This window comes from Balaenoptera physalus, assembly GCF_965194825.1.
Source record: "Balaenoptera physalus genome assembly, chromosome: 1".
In the NCBI taxonomy this organism is placed as follows: Eukaryota; Metazoa; Chordata; class Mammalia; order Artiodactyla; family Balaenopteridae; genus Balaenoptera; species Balaenoptera physalus.
In genome coordinates, this window is record NC_138882.1 from 60,650,852 (window position 1) to 60,669,567 (window position 18,716).

The following is an 18,716-nucleotide window of genomic DNA, read 5'->3' on the forward strand; positions in this document are numbered from 1 at the left end:
AGCATGTGAACTGGTGGTGAGACCCCAGCATGGCCAACAGCTGAAAGCCCTTTTGCTGCTCTTTACATTCTACTTGGTACCTATACTGAGTTTCACCATCTTCTTAAGACGCCCATGTAACATTTAACTCCCACTTCCCTAGCTCTCAACAAACAGCCCAGCTTCCTGTCTTGTCAAGTAAACTGAGATAATGAGGCATACAATATTCTTTTCTCCTCAGTTTCTGTGACATTTCTCTTTCACTAGGAATTTTAATAGTATTGCAAAATCATTCATTTTTTATTTATAAATATATTCATTTATTTTTATAAGGAATAACCTTTTTTCATAGGTAAAATATATTAATCTTAAGCTAAATAATAGGAAAACTAATTCAATGGTAAAAGAATCACCCACTAATGACCAAATAGGGCTTATACTAGGAAAGCAAGGATGGTTAGTAAATCTATCAGTACAACAAATTACATAATTTGTTCAATATGTAAGACCATGATCATCTCAACAAAACTCACTTCTCATTTCTGAGTATATCAGTTGCAGAAAAATAGAGGTATTTCTTTCTTTATCACAGTAAATATATTTTAAACCAAAAGCCAACATCAAATGGTTGTAAACATTCCCATCAAGATAAAAAGAAAAGCTAAGAAAATCTACTATAATTTTATAATGTTCTGAAAGGGATAATATATGAAAATAGAAATAAAAGGTACAACTCCACAGACGAGATAAAAATTATAATTAAATTAAAAACTACTAGATAATACAGTAAATTCCACAAACCCAAAATAAATGCTTAAAAATCAATAGTTTTCATTTTATAGCACTAAATAATTAGAAAATATAATTGAAAAACATTCTATTTATAATTACAACATAAGGGTATTCCAGTTATTTTATATTTTAACAAGAAATGTGAATTTACTTATACTAAGAGAAAAAAACCAGGAAATTATAGTAAACAGAAGGAATCATCATCTGGTTGGATGGGATAAAAGGGTATGAAAAATGTGACTTTTTCCCATATTAATTTATAAGCTTTACAAGTATCTCATCAAAATTCAAACAGAACTGTAGTTGGAATATGAAAAGATTTTAATCTTCAAATGAAAGAATGAATAATCTACAAAAGCAAAATGTATTTTTTAAAAAAGTAATGAAAGAAAATGACCAAGCAGATATTAAAATATATTAGACATCTGCAATAATTAAAAAGTATGTCATTGTACAAAAATCAACAGATGGAGGGATAAATAATCCAGATCCTAGGATAAGAACTCGTCCATGGCCTGGACTGAGGCTAGAATTCTGCCACTTATCCATTCTATGACCTACGGTGAACTATTTAACTTTTCTAAACTTCAGTTATATCATTTATAAAATAGGAGAAATAATGGAACCAACTTCATAGGGTTGTTGTAGAACTGCATACATTGATGTAAGGAACACAGTGCAATACCCAGCCATAGACTGAGCTTTCACGAAAGGTAAGTGGCTATAATTATTACTATTATTGTTGTCATTATTATATGATCACAGAAGTATTGCAAACCAATTGTGATGGTATGAATCATTCAAAAAATTATATTTAGACATTCGCTCCTGTGGAATAAAATTTTAATAATATTATATTATTATTGTCATTGTCAATAATCATTGAGTTGTTACAATGTGCAATGACTGATCTCAGTGCTTTACATGAACCAATGTGTTTAATCCCATTAACCTTAACAGGCAGATACAACAGTCACATCCCTTTTGCAAATGAGGAAACTGCGGCACAAAGATGTTAAGTAACTTGCCCGTAGCTGATGAGTGGCAGAGCCAGATATTAAAGCCTGGCCATCAGGCTTCAGAATCCATGCCCTTAATCCCTACACTCTGCTCCCCAAGCTAGTGCCTTACCTTCTACCACGTGCCATGATAAATGGATTTATCCTAAATAAATCCTAAATGGATTACAGAGACAAATGTCAATAATGGCTTCATAAAAATGCTGTAAGTACACGGGTGAATATTTAATTGCTTTTGAGGTGAATACTACCTTTCTAAACATAAAAGCAGTGGAAGAAATGACAGGAAAAAAGAGTAACAGATTTTACTACAAAAACTTTTAAGCTTTTACCTCAAATACCTGTTAAGTAAAATTAAAACATACACAAGAAAATGAGAAAAATGCTTGTTAATAAATATGGCAAAAGAGCAATATCATTATATAAAAATTCTATTATAAGTCAAAAAAGTAAAAGAAAAATTTCAAAGAGTATATAAGCAAAGGCATGAACAGCTTATTCAGAAAAGAAGAATACTACTGGTCAATAAGCATGAAAAGAATTTCTGTCTCTAGTAAGTTATAGACATAAGTGACTGAGGTTTAAAGAATAGAAGCATGTGATCAGCAAGAAAATAATTTTCTTTTTCATATAGCTATATATAAAAATCTTATTAGAAGAAAATATGAGATAAAATATAAATGCCACAAAATTTTTTAAATTTGTCTAAATCAAAATTATAATTTTTGTTTTATAATATACAATAAAGTCAAGTGATCGATAAGCAGAAAATATTTGTACTATATAGAATACACATAAAATTAATATCAAAACTATAAAAAATCCTAAAAAGTCAATGAGAAAATAACACGACAGTCCCCTCAAGATGGACAAAGGACATAATCAGACATTTTATAGGAGAGAGGATACAAATGTCTATTAAATATTTGAAAGGCTGCTCTATAACTTGCAATAAGTGAAATGTAACTCAAAATAATATATTATTCTTCCCATCAGATTATTCAAAATTATATAAAATATAATTATCCAGTACTGAGGATTCAGGTACTCGCATAAATAGTTGTTGGGTTTATAAACTGGTTCAACTGTTTTGGAAAAACTGGAAACAACACAAATACCTATCCTTAGGGGAATGGTTAAATTTACTTTGGCACATCTGCACTGTGGAATATACAATAATACTATGTGCCAGTAAAAGAAGTCTTGTCTTCTGTCTGTGTACTTACATGAAAAGATCTCCAAGACATATCATTAAGTAGATAAAGTTAGTTCATCTTCACATATATTTACTGAGCATCTACTGTATACCAGGTTCTAGTTACAGATATATCAATGAACAAGAGACAAAAGTCGTTGCCTTTATGGAGCTAACAACTATAGTGTAAAATATGTACAAACCTTTTATTTTTTAAAATCACAAATCATGTGTGTATGTACATATGTGTTTGGGCATGTATGTATATGTGTACATATGCTCCAAAATGATAACAGTAGCTATAGCTATGAAGGTGAATGAGACTGGGTAAGGGTCAAGGGTATATTTACTTGATCCGCATTAGTTTTTTCACAGTGAAAATGTGTTTATGTATTTCTTGTGTAACAAACAAAAATTAAGCTTCAAAATCATACATTACACTGAAACTCTGTGCTAAATAAGCTATACAGTGCACATAAGGGAAGGGTTGAAGCAAGAACTAAAGAAAATTTGAGCAGAGATTTCTGCTTTTTTAGAGTACCAGCTCTATCCTTGACTAACTACTTAAAAAGTCACTGTGGCCAAAGGATTAGATGATGAGCTAGCTGGTAAGGGATGGAAATGGGAGAAACTCTACTACAATGAAGCTGTAGGAGACTTGAGTGAGACATCCAGCAGCTAATCACTGGCATTCCCCAGGCTTGCAATCAGGAGCAGTAAGGGGTGGAGTGGGCAGTGTTGCAGGAGGGAGGGGCCTGGGTGGGTCTATCACAGGTTTGGCTTATGATAGACCTGCCTGAGGGAGAAAACCAGCAACTTTTGGTATTGGGCCAAATAGTAGCAACCCATGTGGAGTTCCTCCACCACCTGGGTGGCTGTGTAGGAATAAAATGGAAACCTCTTCTCTAAGATATGGAGTGGAGATTAAAGAAGTGAAAATTAAAACAGTGAGAGCTAAGTATCCAGGAACAAGGAAATGATACAATCCCGATGTCCATGAACACTGAAAATAGTCATAAACAGGAAGACACTAAGATGTCATTTATCTCATAATTCAGAGGAACATTCAGGTCTGAAATTACAGTGGTTAATAAAATAATAGTGGGAGAAAATAAAATTTTACATGTTACAAAAATTCCAGGGAATTCAAGTCACACAGGCATTTAATTTACTTTGAATGAAATATATCATGTTAAAAAGAGAGAGGGAGAGAGAGACAGGCAACTAGGACAAAAGAGACAGAAAGAAGAAAAGAGGGAAGCAGGGAGGGAGGAAGGGTAGCTGTGAGATAGCAGGAGAGAGGCAAGAGGGGAAACCCTTAGTTTGCCCAGGTGCCCATTTCCCCTGGTGAAACAAGACCAGGCCTCAACTGCCCAGAGGAAAGATCACAGCTGAAAGGTAGGGCTAGATTATGCCTACTGAAGGGATTTTCCAAGGTAATTCTGAATACACAGGGTTTTTCTCCTCACTGATTTTTAGTCCTAAACCCTCAATTAAGATGTAACTTGGCTGTTAAAATTACAGTAAGCACATCTGTGTATTTTCTGGAAAAAAATCACGAGACATACATTAAGTGCTATTTCAAGTAGAAGTCTAGATTTAAAAGATACAGAACAAATTAGCAGTCCATACATTTCACTAAGTGTGGCTTTCATGGACTCCATCCTCTGTTGATTTTATTAAAATAAAGTTGGTTGTATTTTATAAGCTATTGATTGGCCCCTCTGGAGATACTTTCACAGAATTAAGGGATAAAAAAGGAAACACATTCTAACAGCTATTATAGTTTTTCATTGTTGATCAGTGCAGTGGACTGAATGTTTATGATCCCCGAAAATTTATATGCTGAAACCCTAACCCCCAATGGCATGGTATTAAGAGGTGGGGCCTTTGGGAGGTAATGAGGGTTAGGTGAGATCATGAGGATGGAGACCCCACGATGGAGTTAATACCTTATAAAAAGAGAAGGAGACATGGGATCTCTCTCTCTTCATATACCATGGAAGGCCATGTGAGGACATAAACAGGAAGAGGGCCCTCACCAAGAATCCAGCCAGGCTGGCACCCTGATCTTGGACTTCCAGCCTCCAGAACCACAAGAAATAAATGTTTGTTGTTTAAGTCACCTGGTCTATGTTACTCTGTTATAGCAGCCCACAATGACCAAATCAGGTTAATTTATACAAACCCAAGTTCATTCTATTCAGGATCAATCCACTTTAGATTAAGAAAAAAATGCAAGTAATAAATAAAAATAATAGTGAATGACTGAAATGATGTGACTTGCCATAACTGAGACTATTAAATAAAATTCTTTGTGCAATTTACGAACTATTAGAAGCAGGGGTTAACACCGTAATTAAGAGAAAAAGGTCTAGAATCAAACTGCCTGGATTTGAATACTGGTGCTGTCAGTTATCATCTTTATGACTGGACACATGACTTGGCCTCTCCATGCCTCACTTTCCTTATCTGTAAAATTGAAATAATTAGGTTACCTACCTCTTAAGGTTGTTGGGAGGAGTAATGAATTAACGTGTGTAAGTACCTATAACTACACCTGAAACACTTATAAGTAATCAGTGTTAACTGTTGTGATTTCTACAGAATTGGTGGGAGTAGAGAGCCTTTCACTCTGTTACATCTTTTTTAGTAAATAAAACTTTCCTACTTGGTAGGTTTTGAAAATGTAAATTCCCAAATCTTATATGGATTTATAGTTCCACAACATGTCTGTGGAACTTCATGGGTCCATTTCTCTGTCAGTTTTTTCTCTCTGCCGTCCTCTTCCCTCCCACCCCTGCCCTTCCTTGAGGGTGGGGTGAGACTGGAGAGAAGAGTAGATGACATAGAAAATGAATAAGGAAAAAGAGAGTGTGTGTATTACCATTAAAAAAAGTGTTAAACGTTTCATTTTTTCCTCATGATAAATTGTCTTGTAAGCTACAGAGTTTTCAAGAAAATAGAAAAATTCTCAGGAAGTAACCCTCAAAAAACTAATCAAAATAATATTTTAATAATGGTACCATGCAGAAGGATAGAATAGCTGTGATTTATCTCAGTAACAGAAGGTATTAGTATTTTCTCAAAACAGAATAATAAAGAAAATACCTTTTAAAGTTCCAATGGTCCAAATTATAAATTTAGTTTAATAAACAATTAAAGTGCAATGATAAATTGTAAAGCTAAATCCTAGGTAAAGTTTATTATAATAAGCCATTTTTAAAAAAAAGAAAAAGAAAATCTGCAAGTATCCAAAGTGTAGTGAGTTGAATAGTGTCTCCCACAATGTCCATGGAACCTCAGGAATGTAACTTTATTTGGAAACAGTGTCTTTGCAGATGTAATTAGTTAAGACGAGGTCATACTGCATTAGAGTGAGCTCCAAATCCAATGACTGGTGTCCTTAAAGAAGAAGAGAGGACACATGGGCAGACACACATTGGAAGGAAGCCATGTGAAGCTGGGGGCAGAGATTAGAGTCAGGCAGCTACAAGTCAAGGAATGCTAGGAGCTACCAGAAGCCAGGAAGAGGCAAGGAAAGCTGCTTCCCTAGAGCCTTCATAGAGAGTATAACCCCAACCACACCTTGATTTCAGACTTCTAGTCTCCAGAATTTTGAGAGAATAGATTTCTGTTGTGTTAAGCTACTCCAGTTTGTAATACTTTGTTACAGCACCCTAGGAAACTAATACACCAAGGAAAATGGAAGTCTCAGAATTAGTTTATAAACTTAAAGACTTCCCTGTCAGACTAAGTAGCAACAAGCAATGCTATATTATCCTAACAGGAAAGAAACTCAGCTAAGAACAATAGATCTCATTTTACAGATAAGGTACATGCTAGAACAGTTGTGATATATGCATGTATTCGCATGACAAATTATATTCCCACAAACTTGAACTGTAAAATTTTAGAAATGTGTTCCTTAAAATGCAATCCAATACGTCTAATAAAAATTACATTTACACTTCTTTGCTGATAAGGGACATCTATTTAATGTGTCATGAATACAGATAATCATTATATATTCTTAAAGGTATATATAATACCTTGCCACAAATCTTTAAGAATTTTTAAATATTCAGTTATTTCTTAATAAAAAGCACAAACACCTGTTAGAGCATTGATAGAGGTTTCATTAAAATTGGCTACCTTGTAGATCAACAGAGAGATGGAGCAAAAATTTATACAATTCTTCCTACAAAAATGTTTTTTAAAGTACTTTTAATTAAAAGAACTTGATAAAGAAACTGCTGATTGGTTCTAAAAATTTATAACATCTATTTAAAAATACATGCTATAGGGACTTCCCTGGTGGTGCAGTGGTTAAGAATCCACCTGCCAATGCAGGGGACACGGGTTGGAGCCCTGGTCCGGGAAGATCCCACATGCCGTGCGCCACAACTACTGAGCCTGCGCTCTAGAGCCCGCGAGCCACAACTACTGAAGCCTGCACGCCTAGAGCCTGTGCTCTGCAGCAAGAGAAGCCACCGCAATGAGAAGCCCATGAACTGCAACAAAGAGTAGCTCCCGCTTGCCGCAACTAGAGAAAGCCTGTGAGCAGCAGTGAAGACCCGACACAGCCAAAACTAAATAAATAAATAAATTTATTTAAAAAAAATACATGCTATAAATTGCTTATTAGAATATTGGAGTGAAGCCATTTTTCTTGTTCTGTACTCAGAAAGCTGCCCTCAAAAATTAGTCCATGATGCAGAGGAAGGAACACTCTCAAACTCATTCTATGAGGCCAGCATCGCCCTGTTACCAAAACTAGACAAAGATATTACAAAAAAAAGAATATTACAGACCAATATCACCAGTGAACATAGACACAAAAATCCTCAACAAAATATTAGCAAACTAAACCCAACAATAAATTAAAAGGATCATACACCACGATCAAGTGGGATTTATCCCAAGAATGCAAGGATTTTTCAATATCCACAAATCAATGTGATACACCATATTAACAAACCAAAGAATAAAAACCATATTATCACCTGAGTAGATGCAGAAAAAGCTTTTGACAAAATTCAACATCCATTTATGATAAAAACTCTCCAGAAAGTGGGCATAGAGGGAATGTACCTCAACATAATAAAGGCCATATATGACGAACCCACAGCTAACATCATACTCAACGGTGAAAAGCTGAAAGCATTTCCTCTAACATCAGGAACAAGACAAGGATGCCCACTCTCTCCACTTTTATTCAACATAGTATTGAAAGTCTTAGCCACAGCAGTCAGAGAAGAAATAAGAGGAATCCAAATTGGAAGTGAAGAAGTAAAACTGTCACTATTTACAGATGGCATGATACTATACATAGAAAATCCTAAAGACACCACCAGAAAACTAGAGCTCATCAATGAATTCAGTAAAGTCACAGGATACAAAATTAATATACAAAAATCTGTTGCATTTCTATATACTAACAATGAACAATCAGAAAGAGAAATTAAGGAAACAATCCCATTTACCATCACATCAAAAAGAATAAAATACTGAGGAATAAACCTACCTAAGGAAGTAAAAGACCTGTACTTGGAAAAGCATAAGACACTGATGGAAGAAATTGAAGACAACACAAAGAGATAGAAAGATATACTGTGTTCCTGGATTGGAAGAGTTAATACTGTTAAAATGACCACACCAGCAAAGGAAATCTACAGATTCAATGCAATCTCTATCAAAATACCAATGGTATTTTTCACAGGACTAGAAAAATTCTAAAATTGGTATGAAAACACAAAAGACCCCAAATAGCCAAAGCAATCTTGAAAGAGAAGAACAGAGCTGGAGGATTCACGCTCCCTGACTTCAGAATATACTACAAGGCTACAGTAATCAAAACAGTATGGTACTGGCACAAAAACAGATGCATAGATCAATGGAACAGAATAGAGAGCCCAGAAAAAAACACATACTCATGGTCAATTAATCTACAACAAAGGAAGAAAGAATATACAAGGGAAAAAAGACAGTCTCTTCAATAAGTGGTGCTGGGAAAATTGGACAGTTACACATAAAAAATGAAATTAGAATTTTCTCTAACACCATATATGAAAATAAACTCAAAATGGATTAAAGACCTAAATGTAAAACTGGAAACCATAAAATTTCTAGGAGAAAATGTAGGCAGAACACTCTTTGGTATAAATCGTAGCAATATTTCTTTGGATTTATCTCCTAAAGCAAAGGAAATAAAAGCAAAAATAAATACATGTGACCTAATTAAACTTAAAAGCTTTTGCACAGCAAAGGAAACCATCGACAAAATGAAAAGACAACCTACTTGAATGGGAGAAAATATTTGCAAATGATATGACTAGTAAGGGGTTAATATCTGAAATATATGAACAGATCCTACAACTCAACATTAAAAAAACAAAAAACCTGATGAAAAAATGGGCAGAAGACCTGAATAGACATTTCTCCAAAAAGGAAATACAGATAGCCAACAGGGACATGAAAAGATGCTCAACATGGCTAATCAGCAGGGAAATGCAAGTCAAAACCACAATGAGATATCACCTCATACCTGTCAGAATGGCAATCATCAAAAAGAACACAAATAACAAATGTTGGCAAGGATGTGGAGAAAAGGGAACATTTGTACACTGTTGGTGGGAATGTAAATTGGTGCAGCCACCAATACTTGAAAACAGTATGGAGATTTCTCAAAAAACTAAAAATAGAACTACCATATGACCCAGCAATTCCACTCCTGGGCATATATCTGAAAAAAAACAAAAGCACTAATTTGAAAAGGCACATGTACCCCAATGTTCACAGCAGCATTATTTACAATTGCCAAGATATGGAAGCAACCTAAGTGTCCATCAACAGATGAACGGATTAAGAAGATGTGCTATACATACACAGTGGAATACTATTCAGCCATAAAAAAGAATGAAATTTTGCCATTTGCAACAACACTGATGGACTTGGAGGGTATTTTGCTAAGTGAAATAAGTCAGACAGAGAAAGACTACTACTATATGATAATACTTATATGTAGAATCTGAAAAGTACAACAAACTAGTCAATATAACAAAAAGAAACAGACTCACAGATATAGAGAACAAACTAGTGGTTACCACTGGGGAGAGGGGCAATCTAGGGGTAGGGAATTAAGAGGTACAAACTATTACATATAAAATAAGCTGCAAGGATATATTGTACAATACACAGACTGTAGTCAATATTTTATAATAACTATAAATGGAATACAACCTTAAAAGAATTAATCCATGAACCATTACTGGATATGCAGATTTCATTGTTGCTTTGTAACAGTCTTCCCACTTCCAAGGGAGAAAAGGTTCAATTTGAAAATAAAAGCAATTATTTTACTATCTTTCTTGAAGACTAACAGAATAATACAAATAGATAACAACAGCAATGATAATAATAGGAAGTACTTTACATAGCACTTACTATCAGCCAGTCCCTGTTCTAGGTACCTAACTTGTATTATCTCATATAATACTTACAAAAACCTTATGAAGCAGTTCCAATTCTTATCAGCTTATTATAAATTAGAAACCTGAGGAAAAGGAAGGTTAAATAATTTGTTCCTGTTCACAGAGTGGCTTCACAATTCCAGCTGTGAAGAACAACTGCACTATATTACTTCTCAACTTTGTATAGTCAATAGAATTATTTTTTAAAAAGAAAGATAGAGAAGGAGGAAGGAGATAGAAAGTCAGAGGATGAATTGGGAAAATTATTAAATTTAATCAATAAATGAAAATAGAGTTTTAATAATGAGGTATTAAAAATCTTATATTCCCAAGAAGACAAAACATACAAGAATCCTATTACCCAAATTAAATTGTTCTGAAGACAAACAACGCTCAACAGGTACCTGTAGCCATCATCTCTGATGCACCTCCTCCAGCCCCTATTCTCTCTTCTTCTAACAATAGCTCTGACTTCAAGTGGAGAGGAAACCACCTCCACTTCCAGTCCACATGATCTGGCTTAAGCCAATCAGTACATCTCTTTCTCTGGCCACAGTGATTGGTTCAGGAATGAGCACATGATCCAAGCCTGTCCAATCAGAGTGCACCTCAGGAGTTTTTCTGAGAATTCTGGGGGAAAGACTCATTTATTTCTGTGGGAGTCAAACCAGGAAGCAAACCCCCTGGCTGCCATATTGCAATTCTTTGGGGCCGAAGAATAGAGCCAATAGCAAAGAAGCAGAAGCAAAAACTGGAAAGAGTTTGTCTAGTTCATCATGGTTTATCAAACCAGTTCATCTTGATACTGTTTGAGCCATGGATAAATAGTACTTAACTCTATGAAATGTTCAATCATGTAAACTAATTAATTCACTTTCTTCCAAGGTCATTTAAATTGAGTTCTTATGAAATTTATATCTGAAAGAATCCTGATATAGATATTGGTACCAGGAAGTCACATGAGTGTGGGAATTAAAAGTGACAGACCCTGAAAGGTGGAATTAGCTGAGTGGACAAAGAAGGAGGGAGGGCTGTTAGGAGCCCTCTATTGTAGCCTAGGAAGTTGGCAGTCTTTGCTATCCAGCTGTAAAATAGCTGATTAAACTCTCACCTCTTTTAACAGTGGTCTCGAACTATTACTTACGGAGATGGAAGAACTAGGGAACTTGGTAGGAAAATTTTAGAATATTGTAGTGTGTTGATCTTTTTAGACCTGTAGGGGGTCCTAAGGAAAAGAGACTACTGTCTACTGAAACTAGCTTTCAGAAAGTAGGGAAGGAAGAGACCCTGTGTTGATAAGAAAGGTCTTTTTACCTTACAGCCTACAATTCAAGAAGGTTGAGAATCCAGTTATCTGGAGACTTGTAGGTTTGGGAAAGCCAAATTTCACACTTGATTCTAAAGTTAGAGCAACAGAAGGCACATTGGTGGGAAACAAAATGGACAATAAGCCCAGTACTAGAAGGTACCCTGATAGCCCGGAACCAGGAGGTATCCTGCAAGCACCTGCTCTGCTCCCTGCCAAAGGAAAAGGTCTTCCTAGTTACACAATTGCAGTTGGATGCAGTCTGGGCCAAAGAGCACGTCAGCACTTCCTGCTCTAGATTTTTACAGCTAAAGGAATGGATTATCAGTCACGTAAAAGCCACATCAATCTTCCTGGTCTCAATATATCCTGGCCCTTAACACATTCAACTCCAGAAAACTTCATCCCTATTTCTCTTTACTACCCAGACCTTCTGAAGACAATGTTCCACAAATACCTGTAGCTATCATTTGTCATTTCCCTCCTCCAGTGTCTGTTCCTTCTTATTCCAATAACATCTATGACTTTAAGGCGGCATTCTCTTCCCTCTTAAACCTTGAGATACAACATCCCACTCACTGACTTCAACCTCCAACCCTACCATTTTTCCCCTTAATCCTGGTACACATTTTCTCTAATTTCAGAAAAAAACCCAGTGCCCTTGTTTCCCCATTTCCCTTCAATTTTCAGTCAACATCATCTTTGTCTTTTCTTTTTTTCTGGGTGCAATCTCAGATTATATTTTCCTGTTTCCTTTGCAGTTAGGTGAGGCCACAACTGAGTTCTGGTCAATGGAATGGAAGTGGAAAAGATGTGTGCCACTTCCAGGCTGGTCCTTACAAACCTCCCTCACTCAGGCTTCTTTCTTTTTCTTTATTTTTTTTATATCTTTATTGGAGTATAATTGCTTTACAATGTTGTGTTAGTTTCCGCTGTACAACAAAGTGAATCAGGTATATGTATATATATATCCCCATATCCCCTGCGTCTTGAGCCTCCTTCCCACCCCCTCCCTATCCCACCCCTCTAGGTCGTCACAAAGCATCGAGCTGATCTCCCTGTGCTATGCAGCAGCTTCCCACTAGCCATCCATTTTACATTTGTTAGTGTATATATGTCAGTGCTACTCTCTCACTTCATCCCAGCTTCCCCTTCCTCTCCCTGTGATACTCAACATCACTAATAATTAGAGAAATGCAAATCAAAACCACAATGAGGTATCACCTCACACTGGTCAGAATGGTCATCATCAAAAAATCTATAAACAATAAATGCTGGAGAGGGTGTGGAGAAAAGGGAACCCTCTTGCACTGTTGGTGGGAATGTAAATTGATACAGCCACTATGGAGAACAGTATGGAGGTTCCTTAAAAAACTAAAAATAGAACTACCATATGACCCAGCAATCCCACTCCTGGGCATATACCCTGAGAAAACCGTAATTCAAAAAGACACTCAGGCTTTGTTCTTTCTCATCTTTTGGAAGAATGAAGAGAATTCGGAAGTCCATGACTGACCACGTGAAGCAGGGTTGCCTCACCCCAGCCCCATCTAGATGACTTGATTGAATTGCATAGCAGGGTGAATTAAATTGTTATTATATTAAGCTACTGAAATTCTGGGATTGTTACTTGGTTAACCTCTCCTGACTAATGTCATGACTAGTACACTAATCAGAACCATTCATACCAATCCTTTATTTCAAACTGTCTTTCTTCAAAACTTTAACTCATCTGCTCTTTTGACCTTACATGCTGTTTCCCTGGAAAAACTTCAGCTCAGGGTATTAATTCCATTGCCTGCTTTCTTAGCTTTGTTCTACCTTCCAGCTGTGGAGTAGAAAAGCAATTCACAAGACCAAGAGGACTGGTACTACCTCGGTGGTCCAAACAATGTGCAGGACCTTCTACGAGTCCACCCATTTGACAACTTCCCCTGTGCTTCTTGAGCTCTTGGAAATAGCTAATACTACTTGACCATTCTCTCTTTGAAACATTCTCTTCCCTGAGCTCTCATTCTACTACTCTCCAAGTTTTCCTACTTCTCTTATCACTTCTTAGACTCCTTTTCAGTTCCTCATTCTGTCCCAACTCTTCTTTCTCTTTTATCCTTTAAATCTCACATTTCCTTCTATGCTTTCATCCTCTGGAGGTGATCTCATCTACTCCCATGGCTTCAACTACAATGTACACATTGACAACTGTAAAACTTATATCTCCAGTCTAGACAAGTCTTGAACCTCAAACTCTACTGACATCTCCAATAGGCACAAAAAATATATCTGAAACTGAAATCACCACTTCTTCTCCCACCTCCACTGAAATCTGGTCCTCCTTCATCTGTACTCCCTTTGTCAGTAGACCTCCCTAGCCATAGCTTGGGAGAATGACTTAACACCCACCACCCAACTCCACAACTATTTATAACTCTTTCCATCCTCTAAATATATTTTTGAACCTGTCCTTCTCCTAGATACCTCCTGCTATTGACATTTGTATTTTCTTACCTGAATTATTTCAGAAATGTCTTCACCAATTTCCATATATCTAGTTTTATTCTTCCAAATCATTTCATATGGCTAATACACAGATCTTTCCAACATATAAATCAGATGATACCCCTTCCCTACTGGAAATTTTTCAGTGGTTCCCTACTTTTGGAATAAATGTTTCTCTGTCTCTTCTGAAGTCTAGGCACTTTTATCCAACTTCCCACTGGATATTTTTACTCCAATCTTACACAGTGACTATATTCAACATATCTACCCTTCCTCACCATGTTCCTTTCTCCATGAAGAGCACCACCATCTCAACTGTGCTTAAATCACATGTCCGCACTGCATTGCTGACAATCCCCAGCACTCTCCTCAACATCTAATTCATCACAATCCTTTAGATTCTTTTTCTACTTAATATCTCCTGAATTCATCAGCTTCTCCTCAAATCTAGTACAGAGAGCTTAGCTAGCCCAAATAATCATAATCTTTTGTCTCCAACAGCCTCCTAACTGTTAGGAGCCTAGACTCCTAGACTAGACTCCTAGCTAGTCTACTTTTTCTAATCTCGTCCTCCCTTCAAAATCTTTCTTCACACTATAGGCAAAATGATCTTTCTAAAGTATTATTACGATTGCACTTACAACCTTACAATGATACTCCACTGCTTTCACCATCACACACACACACAAAATAGCTTTGGAACTTCCCTAGTGGCACAGTGGTTAAGAATCTGCCTGCCAATGCAGGGGACACGGGTTTGAGCCCTGGTCCGGGAAGATCCCACATGCCACGGAGCAACTAAGCCCGTGTGCCACAACTACTGAGCCTGCGCTCTAGAGCCCGCAAGCCGCAACTACTGAAGCCCACACACTCTAGGGCCCAAGTGCCGCAATTACTGAGCCCACATGCTGCAACTACTGGAGCCCACGTGCCTAGAGCCCGTGCTCCGCAACAAGAGAAGCCACTGCAATGAGAAGCCCACGCAGAACAACAAAGAGCAGCCCCCGCTCACCCCAACTAGAGAAAGCCCACATGCAGCAACAAAGACCCAGCACAGCCAAAAAAATAAATAAATAAAATAAATAAATAAAATTTAAAAGAAATAGCTTTACAAGAGATAAATAGACTGACACCAGTCTATTTATCTCTTGTAAAAATAAAATACAGTGTGTGTGTGTGTGGAAAAAAAAAAAAAAAAAAAAAAGAAATAGCTTTAATGGAGCTTACTGTCCTAGTGAAAGAAAACAAAAAATAATAAATAAACATGATAGATAACAATGACAAGATTTGGGGGAGGAAAGGTGACTAGATTCAACAGTCAGGGCCAACCTCTCACTGAAGTGATAGTTTCAGTGAGGCCTGAAGTATCAGAAGGAGCTAACCTTGAAAAAGGTGACAGACTTCAATTACTTACCACAATCCCCACTGGGATGTGAGCTCCCTGACAGCAGGGCCCATGATTTATTCATCATTCTAACATCTACCACAGTTTTTGACTCTCAAAAGTTTCAAATACACAAGTGATGAGTGAAGGGATGAATGAAATTTACGTTGAAATTTCTGGGCAGTGCAACTTTAGGCTAATTGTGTGCTCACATTTTTTTTCATACATTTGTTGACACCAGCATGTAGAACATCTAAGCAGACAAATTTCTAGGCAGGTGAAAACAAATGGGGATTTAGACTTTAAGGAGGAATTTTTCTTTCTTCAAATTCTTCTAAAGTGTTCAGAATAGATTCTGCACAGCCATCTCTTATAATCAGGAGCGCTAAGAGGATATCAGAATGGATGAAGCATTTGCTAGGATAGTGCAGAGTATCTTAGCCCCACCAACCATTAAAGCTGACATCAGTTAGCAGGCTGAGCTCCAAGGCTCCCTGTCTTTCAGCTTCTTGATTTTTGAATACAAACCCAAATCAACCTCAGTTATTCAGATTCATAAAGAAAGGGGTTTCAAGTAATTATGGTTCATTTCCGCTAAGCAGAAAAAAACAATAAAGGATTCTTTAAAATATACTGTATCGTGTTTAATTATTGGATTTGGTTCTGAAAAATAAGATATTCAGGTTCATAATCTCTTACTTGCAAAGTGAAAGGTGAAAACAACAGCAACAACAGCAACAAATTTGGCAGCAAAACCTGACTTGATGTGAAAATATTTATGTCTTTCATTTAATCTACTTGGTGTGATTATCATTTGTTTCACTGCAGAAATACAATATGTTTAATTACAATATGTGTTGCCTCTGACCCCACAGGAATACTGGGTAATATATAATATATGCAATATTTTTCTAAAATCCAGAAAGTTCTGACCTTCAAGGCACATCTGGCCCCAGAGGTTTTGGATAAGGGATCTGTATTCTATTATAACACTCACCCCAATTCTATTATCTTGAGTTATAAAACTTCCATAATGTATGGGCTTTGAAGTACTCAGTGAAAGTAAAGGCACAGAAACATAATTAGCATGATTTTAGCATTTGGAGGCAACATAATTGAAAACTGTTCTGAGTTTCCATCCAGATCTGATTTAAAGTATACATTTATGCCACTATACTATTGGTTTTCCAGTAAGTATAAACTTCTATGAGCTAGAGTTCTGACCATGAGGAAAGTTTTATAGGTAAATCCATTACACCACATCCAGGCTTAATCTGGCCATTGTAATCTACAGAATAATTGCCATAGCTTCTAATTTTCCCAAATGCTTCATTGTTCTCATTTAATAACTTTTATAATTTTCTTATACTCCATATTTTTTTTCTCCCCGAAGTTCCAAGAAGCAGCACCTACCTACCGTGTACTCTTTATAGGGCACGTATCTAGTACCCAGCTGCAAACCTCATGATGTAGGTTATTTCTGATTCTCACAATCACTGGGCAGAGATATTTTCTATTCTTCCCATCACACAATTGGGCAAACTCAGGTTCAGTTTGTCCAAGGCCACATGGCTACTACGTGGCAGAGGAGAATTTGAACCCAGGAATATCTCGCTCCAAAGTTTGTTTCTGCCAAAGCATCATGAGGAAAATAATTGACCCATCTTCCGATCTCATTCTCAAGTTGTGCATAGCTGGAAGAAAGATTTTAGGGCTGCCTCGCCCATGGTAGAAATGAGTATAATTGGTTTTTTCTTTTAATGCTAGTAATTTGACAATATCTTTATACTTCCATTAAGTGAAGATATAGCATCTGGTTTTAAAAGCTTCAACTCTAAAGCCATATAAAATGTCAATCAGTGTAATTTTACTTTTTGTTTTATTATTTTTAAAAAAATAAATACAAATAATTGCTATTGGGTAGTATCAACAGATATATCAAAATCAGTTGTTTAATATTCACCCACCTTTTAGAAGTGTCACCTACATTTATTGGAAATATTATCATAGAAGGGGAAGAGAAAGGCTTACACCTTATAACAACATAGCATAAAAGGACAGAGATGAAGGTCATTAATGATTTTAATCATTTTAAGGCCCATTAAAATTAGAGAAATATCAAAGCACCCACAGTGTTAAACATTTATTATTACAGCATTTTAGAATTTACTAGTTCATACCTTTCAATCACAGCAAGTTATTAGCAGTGAAGGGATGAACCCTCTTAAGAGGACTTTTATTTCAATGATAGGGTGTTATGGACAAGACAATCTAAGTTTAAAAAAATTAGTAGCAAGCGCTAGTTGAGTTAATCAGTTAAAGACAAACTGTGCCCTTGGGACGCTAAATGAAAAAGCAACAGTAAAGCTTACAGAACTTAGCTCGTACAATTTGCCTTGAAGGCGGAAGATTGGTTCCCTGAAATAGCAAAGAATTATATGCTTTAGTTCAGAAAAAAAGTTGTCAAAATAAAGTCTATTATTACCTCTTCTCCTTTCAAAACAATGGAAAAAATTTTAGAGCAGAGGTTTCAATTTATTCAACAATTGTACCTCTGAATTTTTAAAAAAACTATAAAACCATCATTGTTTTGACTTGAAAAGAAATAACAATGCAAATATTCATTATCACATAAAACATAAAAGAAACAGCAAACTGTCAGAGTTAATGCAATCTCTGCAGAGCGCTATTAGTCAGAGACAGCTGGCCAGCCCAAAACACAAAAACTTAAAAGATCAGATCTTCTTAGGAATTAACATCTTCATTAACCAACAGGATGTGGTGTGGCAGAGATTAAATCTTAAATCCCAAACTGCCTTCTTTATGAGCTGTCCCTTCACTGTTACCAAGCTGTGCAAATGTGTGAACTAGTCAGCAGCACCAGAAAGCTCATGCAACTACTCACCATATTTTAACCTTGAACTGACTCACAGATTCAATGTTAAATCAAATTTAGGGGTAATGTAAGCAAGCAAAGCAGGACACAAGGAGTCAAATTTGAAAAGCAGAGCAAATAGCAGAAAAGTTATTTAAAATAAATCAATAGGGTTAACTGCATAAAATAGCAAAAAAA

At 36.2% G+C, this 18,716-nt stretch overlaps 1 protein-coding gene and 1 long non-coding RNA gene across 7 annotated transcripts in view; one reads left to right on the plus strand and one right to left on the minus strand.

Moving 5' to 3' along the window:
- The window catches only part of DNM3 (dynamin 3), a 578,846-nt gene that overhangs the window by 295,838 nt on the left and 264,292 nt on the right, over positions 1-18,716 (minus strand). For 4 of the 6 annotated variants that reach the window (XM_082437591.1, XM_082437588.1, XM_082437589.1 and 1 more), the window contains exon 14: positions 18,032-18,061. The exons of the other annotated variants lie outside the window; for them this stretch is intronic. In XM_082437591.1, coding sequence (XP_082293717.1) covers positions 18,032-18,061 — 30 coding nt within the window. The remainder of the gene's footprint in view (positions 1-18,031; positions 18,062-18,716) is intronic. 6 annotated transcript variants of the gene reach the window in all.
- Positions 1-18,716, plus strand: part of LOC309649558 — a 434,139-nt gene that overhangs the window by 120,099 nt on the left and 295,324 nt on the right. The window lies entirely within an intron of this gene.